The following is a 17,335-nucleotide window of genomic DNA, read 5'->3' on the forward strand; positions in this document are numbered from 1 at the left end:
ATCTTTATAACTACTTATTGCTTGTTAAAAATATATTTCAAATAACTTTGTGTTAAAAAAAAATTATTGGGGAAAACCGAACGAAACCAGGAGTTCTTAAACTAGTTTGGTAGACAGCATGATATAAAAAATGAACCTGGAATATTAAAGGGTTCATGGGAATTTCACTTTCCCACATTACTATTACTTTATTTTACCAGAAAGCTACGTAACTACCAGATCATTCCATACACATAGAGGTTCATAAAATTGGTTTTAATTTTTATTACTTTACATATTTGAGATATGACATTTTGGTTTTATTTAGCTGTTATACCATATTTTGTCATTTCAAATTCTAATAGAACATCATATATATTTTCACACTTTCTAGTTTTCTGTATAACAAGTCACAGTCATGCCCGGCTAAAACAATGACTGATTCTTGCACATACAAAATCAGTTAAAATAATTATCTCATTGACACATTGGCAGTAGCAAGTAGTGAGGTGTAAAACTCTGATTTTGATTACTATTATTCAAAGGCTGTTACCCGTTGACTATAAATAAAATATTTTATGACTTTTTAATGTTATTCCTCTTACGAAAGATACTTTTATTGGGCCACTGGATGATTGACTTCACGGCCCGGCTCATACAACGACTGAACGAAATAAAGCACATTACGTAGCTTACAGAAAACATCACTGAGATGGGGACTTCCCTGAAATATTTCTTTCCTATTGGCTATAACTATTATTCTTCCAAATACTATTCACTGATTTCCCTCTCAGGGGGCTTCCCCTGGTTCTCTCACACATCTCGGTCTGTTTCTAATGTCTGGGATTCCCCAGTCAGATAACATTCTCACGGTCCCGGAACTTCTTTGTCTCTCTCTTACACAGGATGCGCTACGTTATCGTCTATCATTCCGATGCCATTGTGTTGCAGCACGTCTTTCTTTCTCTCAACACAATACTCAACAGTACTAAAACCACTATAAAACTCATACGTAAAATTATAATTATAAAAAAAGAACACTTCAGAGAGTATATTCCAAAGCATGAGCAAACACATTCACCAAATTTTTTTATGAGTGCTGCCACCTACATTTTGAGGTCCGAAACTTTTCAGACGATCCTCATTTTACTTTACAGTAAAACCAGGTTAAGACTTTTTCAAGGAACTGAATGTGAAAAAACATCTTAACAGGGAAAACTAATTAAAAGGGAAATAAATAGTTCAAATTCAGTTGCTACATAAAAACAAATTTTACTCTAAATGACATACTGTATTAACTCAAATACTACACTTACCTACATCATCGTCAGCGTACTGGAAAAAATATACAAGTATATCTGTGAACTGAATTTAATTCAATAACCACAATAAAAAAATTTATGAAAAAATGCTATAAAAAAATAATAACTTAAAAATGACCTTTGAAAAATACTGGGTCAGAGTTGTTTGTTTTAACACGTTTTGAGACTGACGAATCACAAATTGTCCAGTTTCCACAAGCTCTTCCTCACACTATCTGGAACATTTTTTTACACTTTGGCGAAAAACTAGTAGCCAACAGTTAGTCCCACTTCATCATGATTCCGTTCAAACTAGACAGCAGCATCCCGAGTTTTCTTGCCATACTCTCGGTATCAAAGGATTCACATCATCTTCCGATATTATTTTCAGTTTTACTTCAGATGATATCACGTTCTGTTTAATGGGTCCTCGACTACTTGTAGATGTTATTATGCTATGTTTTTCACAACACTAAATGTTTATTATGCTTGATAACCTTAAAATCACCCCTAAAAAAGATCACAAACTAAAACCCCTTATTTGTGGGTTATCAATTATTGTTTACTGAGCACAATATAAGTGCGCGAACTGCTTGCAAAAAATTTAAAAAAATGCAAACAGGTCAACGAATACTCGCTGGTGGTAATGTGATTTGCTGTGTATTCGTCATGTGAGCATAACCTTTATATTCAACTACATTTGTCTAGCTTTTTTCGGTTTTGATGATCCAGAATGCCTTCACTGGGACGACTGAACCTTAGTTTCGTCATATCCTTAAATCCATGTTTCATTACCTGTTATGAGACGTGTCAGTAGTTCTGCATTTCCTTTTGTGTTCTTTGTATTTTACCCCTCCCTTTTCTACCACTTTATCCTACTACTTTGTTACTCCACTCAAGACAGACCAAATTGGTTTATTTATTATTTTTGTTTCAGCTTGTCGATGATGTGTCTAGAAAAAAAACTGAATATCAAAAGTATCTAGACTCTTACAAACAAACTCGTGCAAAGTTCGAAGAACAGTACGTAATCAAATGTAAGTATATTATTTTTAAATTTAAAGGTATGATTGTAACACAAGTTCATTTTTGTAAAAAGATTTTCATAATTGTATGTTGCCTAATGGTATGTCATGTCGGGCCCAAAGTACTGGGAGTTGTGCTGCACTCATGAGATGAGACTAGAACATAATATCTGTATATCCTTAATATCTAGTCTCCACACACTAGTTAATTCACCCAAAACAGCGGACACACTGTCACACAAATGGCTATACTGTCCAGGCGGCAAGAGACAAGATCTTAACTACTTATCAGTGATTTTACAGATCATGCATATCCTTACAATCTATACACCACTCACCTTTTACTAATTTCAGAAAGGACAGATGCAGTGCCAAAATAATGGGTAACCAGACCACTGTTCAGATAACTGTGTTGGTGTTGCGATAGGTAGTTCTTAGCTACTTATCAGTTCTCATACCTTTTACCAAAGCTAAGAAGGTCGATCACAATGTCAAACAAATTACTAGTCTGTCATTTGTTTAGGAAACAGTGCAGAGGGTGAAATGCTTACTTCTCAGTCCTTTTTATAGATCATGCATACCACTTAAACTACACTCTTAACACTTTTACCCATGCCAGTAAGGTCAGATTGTCAAACACACAGCTAGCCTGACCAATGTTCAGGCAAATATGCTGGAGTTTTTAAGTGAGGTCTTAGCTACTTGTTAGTCCTTGTACAGATTTGGCATATCTTTGCACTCTAGACTCCACTGATACATTTTACCCGTGACAGGAAGGTCAGCTGCCTGTTGAAAAAATTGTTCACCTGACCACTGTTCAGACAACTCTTCTGGTGCTGTTAAGCGATTTCTTCACTACTTATCAGTCCTTGTATGGATCATGGATACCATTGCAACCTAGACTCTATTTGTACCTTTTACCTATGCTGGGAAGAACAGATGCACTGTTTAATAAACTGCTTTCCTAACTACTCTTCAGATGATTTTGCTACGGTATGAAGTTAGGTCCCACTACTTATCAGTCCTTGTATCGATTATGCATATCCTTACAACCTAGACTTTACTCATCCGATTTACCCATGCCAGGAACAACAGACACATTGCCGAAAACACATATAGCCTGATGAATGCTTGGGTAACTGTGCTATGGTTGTGAAGCAAGGTCTTATATACTTATCCATCCTTGTACAGATCATGCATATCCTTACAACCTAACTCTAATCAACCCTTTTAACAATGCTTTGGCGGTGAGAGAGACTAGGTGTAACTTGTATAGATCATACATATCTTTGCAGCCTTGACTTCACTCGTTTGTTTCACTCTTGCCAGGAAAGACAGACTTTTAAAAAAAAGGTAACCCAATCACTGTTCAGACAACTGTGCTGCTGTTGTGATGCATAGTTGTTTGCTACTTATTAGTCCTTGTATGGAACATGGATACTCTTACACCTAGACTCAGTCATACCTTTCATCCATGCCAGGAAGGACAGACCCACTGTCAAAAAAACAGCTACACTGACTTTTTATTGGCAACTGTGCTGTGGTTGTGAGATAAGACAAAGTGTTAGCTTCTTATGAGTCTTGTACGGGTTATTCATTTCCGTGCTACCTAGACTGCACTCCTCCATTTCACCCTTGCCAGAAAAGACAACAGCACTGTCAAAAAACAGCTTAACTGACCACTGTTCGGGCAACTGTGGTAGGCTTGTGACGAGAGGTCTTGACTACTAATTAGTCCTTGTATGGAATAGGGATATTCTTAAAACCTAGATTTTCTCATCCCTTTCACCAATGCCAAGAAGGAAAGGTGCTCTGTCACACAAATGTGTGCGTGACGTTGATGACTAACACTGAGATGACAATGTTGAAGGTGGTAACAAACAGAACTTATCTTAGAAACGATACTCTGGTTTTTATGAAAATAAGATAAATAACTACATATCTTATATCTTTAGGAGTGTTAAATTATATAACTATATGTTTAACAAGTTTTTGATTCAAGAAAGATTTTAAAATATTTTAATTTCTTTAACACATTTAAGAAATACAAAATAGTACACTTAACCTGACTTAAGTACATCCCACCAAGTAATCATAATAATTAATTTTTGGGTACTTGTTTAACTCTTCTAGTAGGTAATATTACACATTTTGTTCAATTTAATTGAACTAATGGGTCCACTTTGTCAGAGGTGTATTTTTGTTTGTGAGATGGTATGATAAGTGCGATGCTTGTTAGTGCTTCTAGCGTGGTATCTATCACCTCTAAGCGCAAGGCTGTGGACTGGTGTGCAGTTTTCTTTTCGTGAATAGGGTAACTGTGTCATTTGATAAGTAACCTTAACATACAATGGCAGAGAAATGAACATAAAGGTATCTTACCAGTCCCTTGAGTGTTTTCAAAAATCTGTACTTAATGTTTCATGCCTAAAAATTATTTTGAAAACATACATTTTAGCCATTTTCACTCTTATAAAAATACAGTTTAAAAACAAAATATACAGAACTTTTCATCCATCTTCTGGGTTTTTATGAATGCTTTTCTCAAACAGACCCCCTTCTGATATCTTGAGCAGTTTATAAATTGCGTTGTTTTTTCTGAAGCTCTGCACACAATACGTGTACCGAGGAAGGCAGGGGCCTTCAGTGGTGCACTCTGATGTTATATCACTCTGCCTGCAACATTGGAAGTCAAATATGGCAACTGTGAAACATCTTCTATATTTCCTTATTTAATACTTTATTTCCAACTGTGCAATCCGATGAATGTATAGCACTACGCCTTTTTGTTCAAGCCCACACCTGCAACCAGGATTTTAAAAATTTATAAAAAAATAACACAGTGACTCTAGCATCACCTATTAAAGCAACTTTGGAGCCAGTATGGCTGTTATGACATCATACAACATGGCAGATGACAGTAAACATAAAAAAAAACACTTGGATATGTCACAGATCCCAAAATGTAGTTGATGTACATGTTATGTTTTATGATTAAGACAAATTTCTTATTATAAACCACTCAAGATATGAATAATTATCTTAAGATTCTAGGATGCCGATAGGGGTCAGGGGCATCCAATATGGCAGCTGTGGGTTAAGGTTCAGTTTATCCAAGATGGCAGCTGGGGTAGTGTTTATCTCAGAGGTCATAATCCAAAACCTGATCCTTGGTGTCAGAATCCCATAATTATTCTACTCATCCTTGCCTTAAAATCTAGTGTTTCTCATTTATTATATCTATTCTAGCTGAAAGTTACGGAGGTACTGTTAATGGCCGGATAGCACCTAGCAGCTGTTCTGTGCTTTTGAGGATTTAGGTTAACAGATTCACTGTTAGTTAGCCAGCCTGTCCAAACAAACAATGCATTTAAAAATAATATTGATATTAATGAAGGTATAATTGAATTAAAGAGTTTTTTTTTTTTTAAATTTGCTGTTTGCCACTTATTAATAAAAGGAATTTATAGCAAAATATTTGATAAAATTATTTTATATGTATACAATTTTGCCACCAGCCAACATTTTAGAAAGTTTTAGTTAGGATCTATTCAATTAACTGACGGTGAGTCGTGTGACAAGTGAATAATTTTTTTTTTTTGTTGTGTGCAGTGGGGCGTGGCAGCAGGCAGCTGGACGAGGTCCGTGATCGCGTCCAGAAGGCGTGCAGGAAGCTGCACCTTACACACAACGAGTACGTGCTGCTCCTGAACGAGGCTGCCCAGTTCGAGATGGACTTCAGGACGGTGCTACTGCCCGGTCTCCTAGAGTTCCAGCAAGCAGCACAGGAGGCCTTCATCCTGACCTGGTGCGTGCGAGCCCGTCATCTCTGTGGCAACCTTGTTGTGTTCTGCCTGCTGCGTACGTCACTTGTACAACCAAGCTAGCTGATACCTGTTCGTACCAGACTGGTGCGTGCTGAGTCTCTGACTTTATTCCCTGTGTCTGCATGGCTTACCTGCTCTTGCTTGGTTTGTTTTAGTTCGAGCAGAAGCTTATTTATGTGCAGCTATTGTAGATCATGTGCAGTTATTTTACATTTTTCCTTTGTGTTCTTATAGTAGAGAAGCCTCATGAGATAGTTGCAGATAGTTTTTGAAATCCGTGAGACTGTGTTGTAAGTACAAGACCTGGTTCCAGGCGTGCCCTGCTCCAGGAAGTTGCCCAGCTCTCCAACTTCTCCAGCGAGCAGTTTCGTGAAATGCAAGAGCGTTTGAATGCAAGTGTCGACAGCATCCAGCCAACACAAGAATACCTTGACTTCATTGACAGGCACAAGTGAGTTACGAGTTTCCTACTCATCAGTTTACTTACAATAATTAAGTTAATTTTTTTTGACTGTCTATAGACAGTTTATTGTAGTTGATTTAGAAAAATTTTGATTTTATAAGGGCTTCAATGAGTGTAAGCCATTTAATCTTAATAAATCAAATTTTTTTAAACATAAGACTATGTATTTTAGTTTAAAAGAATTGAAATATATTTTTATTTATCTGGGTAATTGATATTATGAGTTTTTTTATTTTGGGATGCTATTTTTTGTGTTTAAAATTTAACTAAATTTTTTTAAAACATCAATGAAAGGCAAAGATATATGCAGCACTGCTACAGTCAGAGAAAACCGGAAAGTTTTAGAGTTGATGGAAATAAAGTAGAACCCCTTTTATACACTATTCAAGGGAATGTCTGAAAATGTTAAATGAGGGAAAATGTAAAATAAAGGAGATGTATGAAAAATTCTTTTTTGCTCAGAGAACAGTGATATTATATGACCTTAACATACCATACTCTTGTATGCACATAATTATTAAGAGTGTCTGAAGCATATATAAATCGAATAATCACATAAAAATCCTATATTAACATTCTGTAGCTATAGAGTATAGGTAAGCATACATAGAGTATATGCACATATGTACTTTTTTTTAAAATTATTTTTATTGTAACATGTCCACTGACAGACATAAGTCTTTTATGGTGGGCACAACACACATTGACAGATACAAGGTTTTCACTGCAAATGTATGGCCTGCCACCCCCGTCGGCACCATAGTAGGGGACAGCCGCATATGGCCAACACACAAGGACGAGAGTGCCCTACATCAGCAGTGATAACAACAAATACAAACAAGCACTAATAAAGTAAAACAGACAAGCACAAACTGACAAGAATGACATGAATTACACATGATAACATGTAAAACATACAGAATTTAAAATTTAACGTGATATACAAAATAAATACAAAAAGTTAAAATTGGACATATAAACACAGTCTTAATTAAATAAGCAATAAGTATAATAATCGATTTAAACAAAGGATTTGAAATCAAGTATATTGAAGTTGCAGATGTCTATAAATAATTTTTTTTTTTACAAGAGTACATAAAGTACTGAAACTGGGGTATTCTCAAGCCGGTGTTATCAATGAGCTATTGGCAGTTGTTTTTAGAATTATAGCAGTTAAGTACAAATAGAGCATCAAAGTAAGTATGATGGTCAGAAAGAGGGATCACGGTAGAATAAGAAAGTTTCTTAGTTTTGGTTAGTTCAATAATTTTTTTAGAGTAGTTTCCAATTTATTACTATCTGATATTGAGATGTTATTCCAGACTATTAAGCCAGAATCTAATTTAGATCTGAGAGAAATAGAGAGAAAGAATAGAATACTTAATTAACAATTCATAGTTACATTTACAGGTTAATAATAATAATAATAATAATAATAATAATACAGTACTTTATCACATTACTGAGCTGCATTTACTTCAATTTATTTAATGGTTTTTCTCAATTGTGTTCAAAGTTGTAATAGGCATGCCTAACCTCTCAGCGAGTGAAACACAAGTACTTTTGTGCTTGTTCATGCATTTTAAAATGTTTAGTTTTTCATCAGTTGTAAATGTTACCCATCTTTTACTAGCTGCTATCTTGATTAAATTTGTACAGATAAAAATTCAATTAATTACTCTCAGAAAAAAATAATATTTAACGGTTACTGTCATTTAAATTTATTACCGACCACGTTTGTTTAACAGATGTTTGTAAAGATGACTACCATAAATATAAAATACATAATACAGTAGTATGTATAAGTTACTGATGGACAGTCGGAATTTCTATAAACTGTAACCATTATTTATCTTCATATGTATGATGTAAGTGATAAACATGGGAAAAATGAATTTATGTAGGTATAGCATAAAAAACAGCGTAAATTCCGGGAAGCAGATTGTAGGCACCTTGTATTCAACTGTAATTTATTGCATTGTGTCATATGAGGTCTAAACGAGACCGAAATAAAATGGTGTAAATAATTGGAAAACTTAAAAAGTGGTAATGTAAAATAAGGCTTCTATTGTAGTATGTTTGAGAACATGCCAGTAGCCAGAAGTTAGTCGCCATATTGGATGACGTAAGGATAAGATTTGGGGGGAGGGAGGTGGAGGGTGGAAAGTGAGTATGCAAATTATGGAGAGGAGAAGGTTAGTATGTGGATGTGGTCTGTTGTTGGCTACTGACTCTGATTTCCTCATGGACAGCGAAGTTTGCTAGTAGGTGACAATAGTGAAGCTCTCTAATATAAGGTCTTTAAACAGATTTGATACTATGCTGACTAGCAGAGTTTTTTCTCATTACAGCCGTATTTTTTTCAAACCTTAAAAAATGGTTTGTCATATCAAAAATTTTTAGAAATAAAATTTTAATTTATAATAAGAAAGTTTATGATAACTTAAAAATAATTTTGTATTATGCCTATTAAGGGAGTTGAGAATTTGTTTGACCTTCAACCACTACATTTTACCCTTGGAATATAAATGCTTCTGTAAGTAAGATAATATTTAGAAGGCGTATAACAAATTTGAATGGATTTGATAATTTCTACTAAAAAAAATTATGAATGTTTAGGCATTCAACTCCTGTTTTCTTCCACCCTTTGCATAAATAGTTGGTTGTATCAAAAATTGTTAACAACAAAAGTTTAAGATTTTATTTAGAAAGTTTACAGAAAAGGAAAGGGCTTGATGGTATACCTGCTAAAGGTGTTATAATTTTTTTTGTTCTTCAACACCTTTCTTTTTATTAAACCCCTTGCAGTAATGTTTGGTTGTATAAAAATTATATTAAGCAAAAGTTTTTGGGTTACTCTTATGAGATTAATAACCGCAAACGAATGTGATATTTTTACCCACAAAGTTAGCTGCATCTAATACAATTTACTTTTAAATTGTACCAAAATGTCTGATAAAAAGGTTATTTATCACTGATATGAAAATCCTGTAGTTACGTACCATCTCACGGTAGAAGCCAAGGACTCTGTCCTTAAAACGACGACCATAATGACTCGTGAATGCCTCATTGAAGGCGTAATACAGACAAATTCTAATGAAGTGAAAGTCCAAAAATATTTAAGGTTGGGTGTAGCTGGACCATAGTCGTAAAATTGCCTCTTCAACAACATGATTATTACATGGACTTTTTTTTCTTACAACTACTTTAATGTGATTCCCTGGTCAGAAAGTTTTCCCACAGTTCTGGCAAACATCTCTGGCTCTCCCTAACACAGGATGTATTAACATTCACCTATCATTTTGGTGCAACAGAACGTCTTTCTTTTTTAAAACCTGCCCATGTTCTAGAAACATAACCTACTGCTACAAAATGTAAAAAAAAAAAAAAACCTTAGTTACAAGTTATTCACTAGATTGTAAAATGTATAAATGTACCTTAACTGCTTTCTAGAATAATATACCCTAATATTTATGAAAACAACATAAAATGTTTATAAACTAAATAAAATATTACTAAATATGATTGGGAAAAATATAATCAGCTAAGATATTTCATTACTAAAAAAACATTACCTCCTAAAAATTACTCTGAAATATTTGGAAGGGCAGTGGCCTGCAGTGCCATAATTTATATTTGCTGCTTACTAGATAGAGCAGAATTACTTCTAAATTTACAATTTATCGTTTGAGCTACAAATTCCCTGCTACAGTTTCTTTGTTCAAATGACTAGCTTGAAGCGTTGTAGGCATTAGTCCTCTGCACGAAGCGTGTAGACAGTATGACTTCACCTATTCCCTTAGCAACAATTTAAAATCTGGGGACCAAGCAGATGAGATTCTAGAGCAGGAAGCTAAGACTATGAAAAAATTGCTAGGTGTCAAACTCCGAGAATAATTCGTAACCTGGGGCATATCGAAGGTGATAAACACTAAGTCGAAAATAGTGATGGGTATTCGATGGGCTCTTGCAAGACTAAGGTAGGCTCATTCTAGATTTGTGAAGGTGTAGGAAATTGAAGGAAAAATGTCTGCAATAGAGCTGTAAACAATTCAAACTTGTGAGATCTTTTTGTATGTACATTCACTCGTATCTACCGGTACAGTTCTAGAACTCCTACATAGTTTTTAAATTTGAGGTGTTCTTCACAACACACTTTGGCCTTTCTAGTGATGTCACTGGCGCACTTGTAGGTGTAGAGCTTCAGTGCAGGCTCATGAACTGGACATGATGGTTCCTTCACACTCATCCTTAAAATTTACCCACTACTTTCTTGTTTGTGGATGAATAGTATGAGTGGTTGGTAGGATAACTGGATGTGTCGAACTCCTCTAAGGATGTGTCATTAGCCATGTCTTCCCTAAAAGTCTTCAGTGTGTATTACCTAAAACAAGCTGTGTTGGTATATGCTAGTTGAGGGTATCTCCATACTTTATTTTCATGACATCATAATGAAGTTGATACGTAGGAGTTTTAGACACACCCAGGACTGTAAAACCAGCATATATGTGCTTATCAAGGAAGATTTTTTTTATCAGCCAAATGATAGAAGAACTAAATTTTCACTCTAGATGAAACATCCAGAAATGTAGGTTTGGCTATTAGTTTTGTTTAATTCTTTGGTCTGAATATATGAGCTCCAAATGTAAACGTTTACTTTTATCTTCCATTAATTTACTCATCAATAACTGTTTTGAGCCAAGGAGACTGATCAAATTACAGTGCTCGGTTTACCTTGATGCAGCCCATGTTGGAATGATTTCTTTAAGTTTGGATAGTGCTTGATTTAGTTATTATTGGCTTCCAGTGTCATCTGTAGCTTGGTCTAACGTGAACCTAGCGGACACTGGTTCACAGGCAGGAATGGCAGATCTTAGTACTTATGATGCAGTTCTACAGGATATTCAATAGCCACCTCCATGATGTAGTCTGTTGGACCATCTTCAGGTACTGCCATTACGTTGATGTTAGTGTTGGTCCACTTCTTAAAGTTTGAAATAGGCAGTGGCGAACTCTTGGCACAGCCATATAAAGTGTTTTCTACGTACTATAGTTATGCAGATGGCTTGCTGGTAGATAGGCGTGTTTGCTTTGTAGTATCGCTTTATTCACTGTTATGTGCAAGCACCAATGCTAGCTTCCACGAACAAGTACATAAAGTAGTAAGTTTGTAGTTCTAGCTGGACATTATTAATTCTTAGCATGGCATTGAAGGAAAAACCTGCTGCATGGACATAGTGTGCACAGTCAAGACTAAGTTACAACACAAAGAAAACAAAATTGTTCGAAGACATCGACAAGAATCAGTACATCAGTTTTTAGGTACAGGTCATTGTAGTCTCCCAGCATATTTGAGGAAAAAGTGTTCCACACTTTTTGGGCATAAGCATAGTAAGCTTCAGTGATTTCAGACTCTGACTGTAGATTTAGAAGGTCTCTTTACTTGGTAGCTGCATCTCACCCAGTTGTTCCCATCAATCCACGTAGTCATATGGAGTCATTCCATATCAAATCAACCAATTAAAAATTAATTTAGAAACTTCATGTTTCAGATTTATATGATTTTTTGTATATTGTTAATATCAACTAAATACATTATAAATCTATTTTTTCTAAAAAAAAAAATTTTGAGTAGTTTTTTTTGTATAAATTTTTGAAAATTGCAAAAATAGCCAATTTTAGCAATGTTTTGGATCACTCAAATACTTGTAGGTTTCCAAATAATGGTGCTATAAGGCTGTTTGACAGCTAATTTTAAAAGTCATTGAATGGCCTTCAATTTGATATGTAACATGACCAACTTCGGAATTTTTTTTTTTTTATTTGTTTTCAAAATTTTTAATATTGAATTTCTAAAAAACACCATTTTCGATTTTTTAAAAAAAAAAGTATGTTGTTCCTACATATATTGGTTAGATTTGTGCCAAATTTCAAAGTGGAGAATCGATGGGATCATGAGTAAATAAAAATGAGAAGTTTAGTAGATGCTTAAGGGCATGGTAGATAAATAAATGCTTTAAGCGTCAGTTGTACGTTATTGGTTTTTGGAAGACAACATTGAAAAACTGAAAAACAACAATCCTACATAATGTTATTTGCCAACTTTATTAGCAGACGTCCTAAAAAGACAATTCTCGAGCGTTGTTTCTTCCGCAGCAATTAAATGTTCGAAATTACCAAGGCAGAAGTTTTGGCTTCAAGTAACCTTCAGTTTTTAATTAATGCATTTAGCTCTTGTTTAGATACTATGCCGCCTTAAGAAATAGTTGCAGCAAGGAAGAGTAGCATAATTTTACATAAAAGTTTGACTTAGTAAAGTATTCAAATTTTATTGTTATAGACTAAAATGTTTTTACAAATTATAAAACACGGATAAAAAATCTTACCTTACATTCATCCAGTGTTCTTTGATTAAACATTTGATCAATATGATAATACAAAGCACGTGATCTTGCTGAACAGATGTAGCCTAAGATCAAAGCACATGATCTTGCTGAAAGGATGTAGCTTAAGTTATAACTGACAAAACATATAATTGCTCATGAAAAAAATCTGTTTAGTATATATTTAATTATTTACAGTTTTCACTTAGGTTGTGGCATACTTCGTTGAAGCAGGTGTGATGTCTCTACTATCTCTTCTTTAGTGAGTGTAAAAGTTCTCCCAGTTGCTGTACAAGGTTCAACCTTTTTAAGAAGATCTTCAGTTCTAATGTCTAGTATATCGGCTCTTGGTGTTGGATAAAAAAAGGAAGCAGCAGGTCCTTTGGGATGTAAAAAACTGACTTTAACTTCATTATTCTCATTATTTTTTGCCAATATACATGCAAGCCACCAAAAGTTATCGTATTTCACAGTAACATGTTTTGTCAGTTATAACTTAGGCTACATCTGTTCAGCAAGATCACATGCTTTGTATTATCATATTGATCAAATGTTTAATCAAAAAACACTGGATGAATGTAAGGTAAGATTTGTTATCCGTGTTTTATAATTTGTAAAAACTTTTCAGTCTATAACAATAAAATTTGAATACTTTACTAAGTCAAAATTTTATGTAAAATTATGCTACTCTTCCTTGCTGCAACTATTTCTTAAGGCGGCATAGTATCTAAACAAGAGCTAAATGCATTAATTAAAAACTGAAGGTTACTTGAAGCCAAAACTTCTGCCTTGGTAATTTCGAACATTTAATTGCTGCGGAAGAAACAACGCTCGAGAATTGTCTTTTTAGGACGTCTGCTAATAAAGTTGGCAAATAACATTATGTAGGATTGTTGTTTTTCAGTTTTTCAATGTTGTCTTCCAAAAACCAATAACGTACAACTGACGCTTAAAGCATTTATTTATCTACCACGCCCCCTTAAGCATCTACTAAACTTCTCATTTTTATTTACTCATGATCCCATCGATTCTCCACTTTGAAATTTGGCACAAATCTAACCAATATATGTAGGAACAACATACTTTTTTTTTAAAAAAAAAAAAAAATCGAAAATGGTGTTTTTTAGAAATTCAATATTAAAAATTTTGAAAACAAATAAAAATTTTTTTTCCCAAAGTTGGTCATGTTACATATCAAATTGAAGGCCATTCAATGACCTTTAAAATGAGCTGTCAAACAGCCTTCTAGCACCATTATTTGGAAACCTACAAGTATTTGAGTGATCCAAAACATTGCTAAAATTTGCTATTTTTGCAATTTTCAAAAATTTATACGAAAAAAACTACTCAGAAATTTTTTTTTAGAAAAATAGATTTATAATGTATTTAGTTGATATTACCAATATACAAAAAAACATGAAAATCGAAGGTGTAGGGGTTAAGGCCTCTGGTTGATTTCATATGGAATGACCCTATGGGAAGATAGCTCTCCTAGGGACCAGATGCAGGTGGTCTGAGCTGAAGAACTTTGATGAACTGTAGAATTCTGAGGTAGGTAAGTAGGAGGCAAGCAAAGCAAGAGATCGGCTCATGAACCTAAAATGTGTGAAGGTACTGAATAGAGTATTTGTCGCTGAGCTTCTTCGAAAATGTTATCAGTTGTTCTTGTGAATGTGGTATGATAAATAAGTCTTTTTGTATCATAACCTTGCTGTTTGGTATTACAAAGTTCTCATCATATATCCAGTTGTGGAAAAACATTTCTAACTTCTTTGGTCACCTATGGAGCAGATTACAAGAGTGACAGGCAGCACTGAGGTGTTTTCCAGTTAAATGATTATGGTCACTCACTTTTCCGTTGTTGGTCCTGAATTCCAAGGCGTAGTAACAGCTTACCTGTTCAGCTGGCGTACAATAAGTCATTGGTTTAGAGATTGAATAAATCCTCTGGACTTGTTGGCAAATACCATTAATGGCCTCCATAATCATCATATCTGCATTCGGGCCTCGATATACTATAGGTTGTTAGGGTAGCAAAGATGTTAAAGCTGTAGGAAAATGGTCAACTTTATATATTTGCAAAAACTGTACGTAACATGCTTTTGATAGGCATACAGAACTCTTAGGGTCAGGCTCGCAGGCATCTACAGGCTAAAGCATAGCATCTAAGTCACAGTAGGCTGCAATGGAAGGTTTTCCATGTGATTGTAGTTCTTGAACTTGATGACAGGTGGTTTTCCTTCTTGGATTTAGGCATCTTAACATGCACTGGAGCATGACTTTTGCAGTATTTCTTGAGTTGGTCAAGGAATTACTGTCCTGTGAACCCGGATTTCCTGGGCTGGTCATTGAAGTAACTAAAGCACCACTTACAGTGTAACCCCGGCCTCCAGCAATCTCAAAAACCTTGATCGCTACCGGGGTCTACAAAAAACCTTCCACACACACTGCCACAGGGAAGCAAAGAAAAATAAAAAAAAATTCTTATATGTACCCTTCCCCCGTCTTGTGTGTATGGGATTCGAAAAAGATTCTATAAGCAACAAATTGAAGTGGGGTCGATGGGGCGTCACGTGTAAAGCAAACAGACGTACGGTATAAGAATTTAATGCAATACTGTTACTTGCGAGTGATGACGCCGTACAATAATAATAATATACATTTAGCACTGACATGAAAAATTAATAAGTGATACAGGGAATATAATCGCAACAACACCATGTGCATGGATTTACTAAAAAAAGGAATATTATTATGAGATATTATGATAAAAGTTCAAAAAGTCTGTATGGCCATTTTCACCGAATGGTATTTTCCACATTGTTTTTGCACCAAAGTATCGAGCTATATCGAGCACGTTTCAGAAGTAGTTTTAAGTTGTTGATGGTATTAATCACGTTAGCAGCAGGCGTTAAGCGCAGTCACGATCGTTTTACTTAGCATTAAGTCAAATTGAAATTTTCTTTTTCCACCTTCCATGCAAGTGAACCATCACCAGAAAATAAATAAGGGTCTCTAGTCTTACTTTCAGAGTCGCAGCAAGTCCGCCGCTGCCGTGGCCCTTGTGCACCCCGGGGCACCAGCGTTGTCCATCACCTCGCATCTCTCCAACGCGGCCCGGCCGTCGAAACCTCCACGCTCGTTCAGCGTAGGCACTCGTGCCTTGTGGTCCGTCCACTCCGGCGACACATCGAGCGATCCCGCTTCCTCGCGGTCTTCACTCGGAGCATTCCACTCAGAAATCTTCGGCTCGGCCCGTACATTACAGAAAGCGTGCAGTATAGTGTACCAACTTAACACTCGCTAGCTGGATAGTGCAATTTCAGCAAAGTTCAAGTAATTAATTTTACCAATTAAATACTAAAAAGTAAATAAAAGTAATTAAATATAACAAGAAATTGAATAAATATAAAACAATTAAATATAGTGACCGCAAGTAATCACACACGGTTGAGGCAGTTACCAACATGGTAACAACACACACACACACACACACACACACAAACACACACACACACACAGACACACAAACACACACACACAGACACACAGACACAGACATAGTTTAGGTAATGTTATTTGCGGCTTGACTAATATTAAAAAAATTTTCTAATGCAACAATGTAAATCGTCTTGACTTTTCAACAGCAACAGGTCAAAAAGTGTTTTTTTTCTCTTCTTCTGTGAAATACACAGGAATGATTTTCTCCTTGTTGAGACCAATCATTCATGTTAACAGACACAACACAGTTCTTCCTCTCAAACACTTTTTATTTGCTGTACCAGACAAGTCAAATTTTTTTTCAGGTCGTGTGACCTCTTTTCTATACGTTGAGGATTTTCTCCTTCAATAAATTTAGCCAAAATTGACCACTTAAAATCACAAAGATTCTTCAGGTTTATAATCACTTTTTTCCCTGTTGGTGTGGGTGGGAGGTCTGAAGGATGGTGGAACAACGTTTGGCACTTTGCACTTCTCCTTGTTGTTTGTAGCATTAATTTATGCTCCACATCACGGCTTGCACGAGTAAGGCTTCCAGCCCCCTATGTGCGACACCCTATAAGAAGGGGCGCAACTTGGGCAGCAAAGTCTTCACCACATTTCGACACGCCCGCATGGGGTAAAGCACCAATACAGCCGTAGTTTGCAGTGCATTAATAAACCTCGAGAAACTCAGTGATGGAAGATCCTTAAGTAGTTATAAACAGAAGATACTACACTGTTAATTATGCCGGGTTTATTTTTTCCTCTTTATATCAGTTATTGTTAAAGTATTTGCCAGATTTCTAGGCAGGCTCACTGGTGACAAGTCTCCTGCTTTAAAAGTAGGTGTACAGTCTAGTACCACACACCAGTT

General features: G+C 35.4%; 1 protein-coding gene across 5 annotated transcripts in view; it reads left to right on the forward strand.

Annotated features, from left to right (window-relative positions):
* LOC134527883 (tyrosine-protein kinase Fer) overlaps nucleotides 1–17,335 on the forward strand; it is a 143,967-nt gene that overhangs the window by 15,899 nt on the left and 110,733 nt on the right. For all 5 annotated transcript variants that reach the window (XM_063360884.1, XM_063360882.1, XM_063360886.1 and 2 more), the window contains exons 4-6: nucleotides 2,218–2,317; nucleotides 5,918–6,113; nucleotides 6,446–6,583. In XM_063360884.1, the coding sequence (XP_063216954.1) occupies nucleotides 2,218–2,317; nucleotides 5,918–6,113; nucleotides 6,446–6,583 (434 nt within the window). The remainder of the gene's footprint in view (nucleotides 1–2,217; nucleotides 2,318–5,917; nucleotides 6,114–6,445; nucleotides 6,584–17,335) is intronic.

Source organism: Bacillus rossius, chromosome 1 (genome assembly GCF_032445375.1).
Source record: "Bacillus rossius redtenbacheri isolate Brsri chromosome 1, Brsri_v3, whole genome shotgun sequence".
In the NCBI taxonomy this organism is placed as follows: domain Eukaryota; kingdom Metazoa; phylum Arthropoda; class Insecta; order Phasmatodea; family Bacillidae; genus Bacillus; species Bacillus rossius.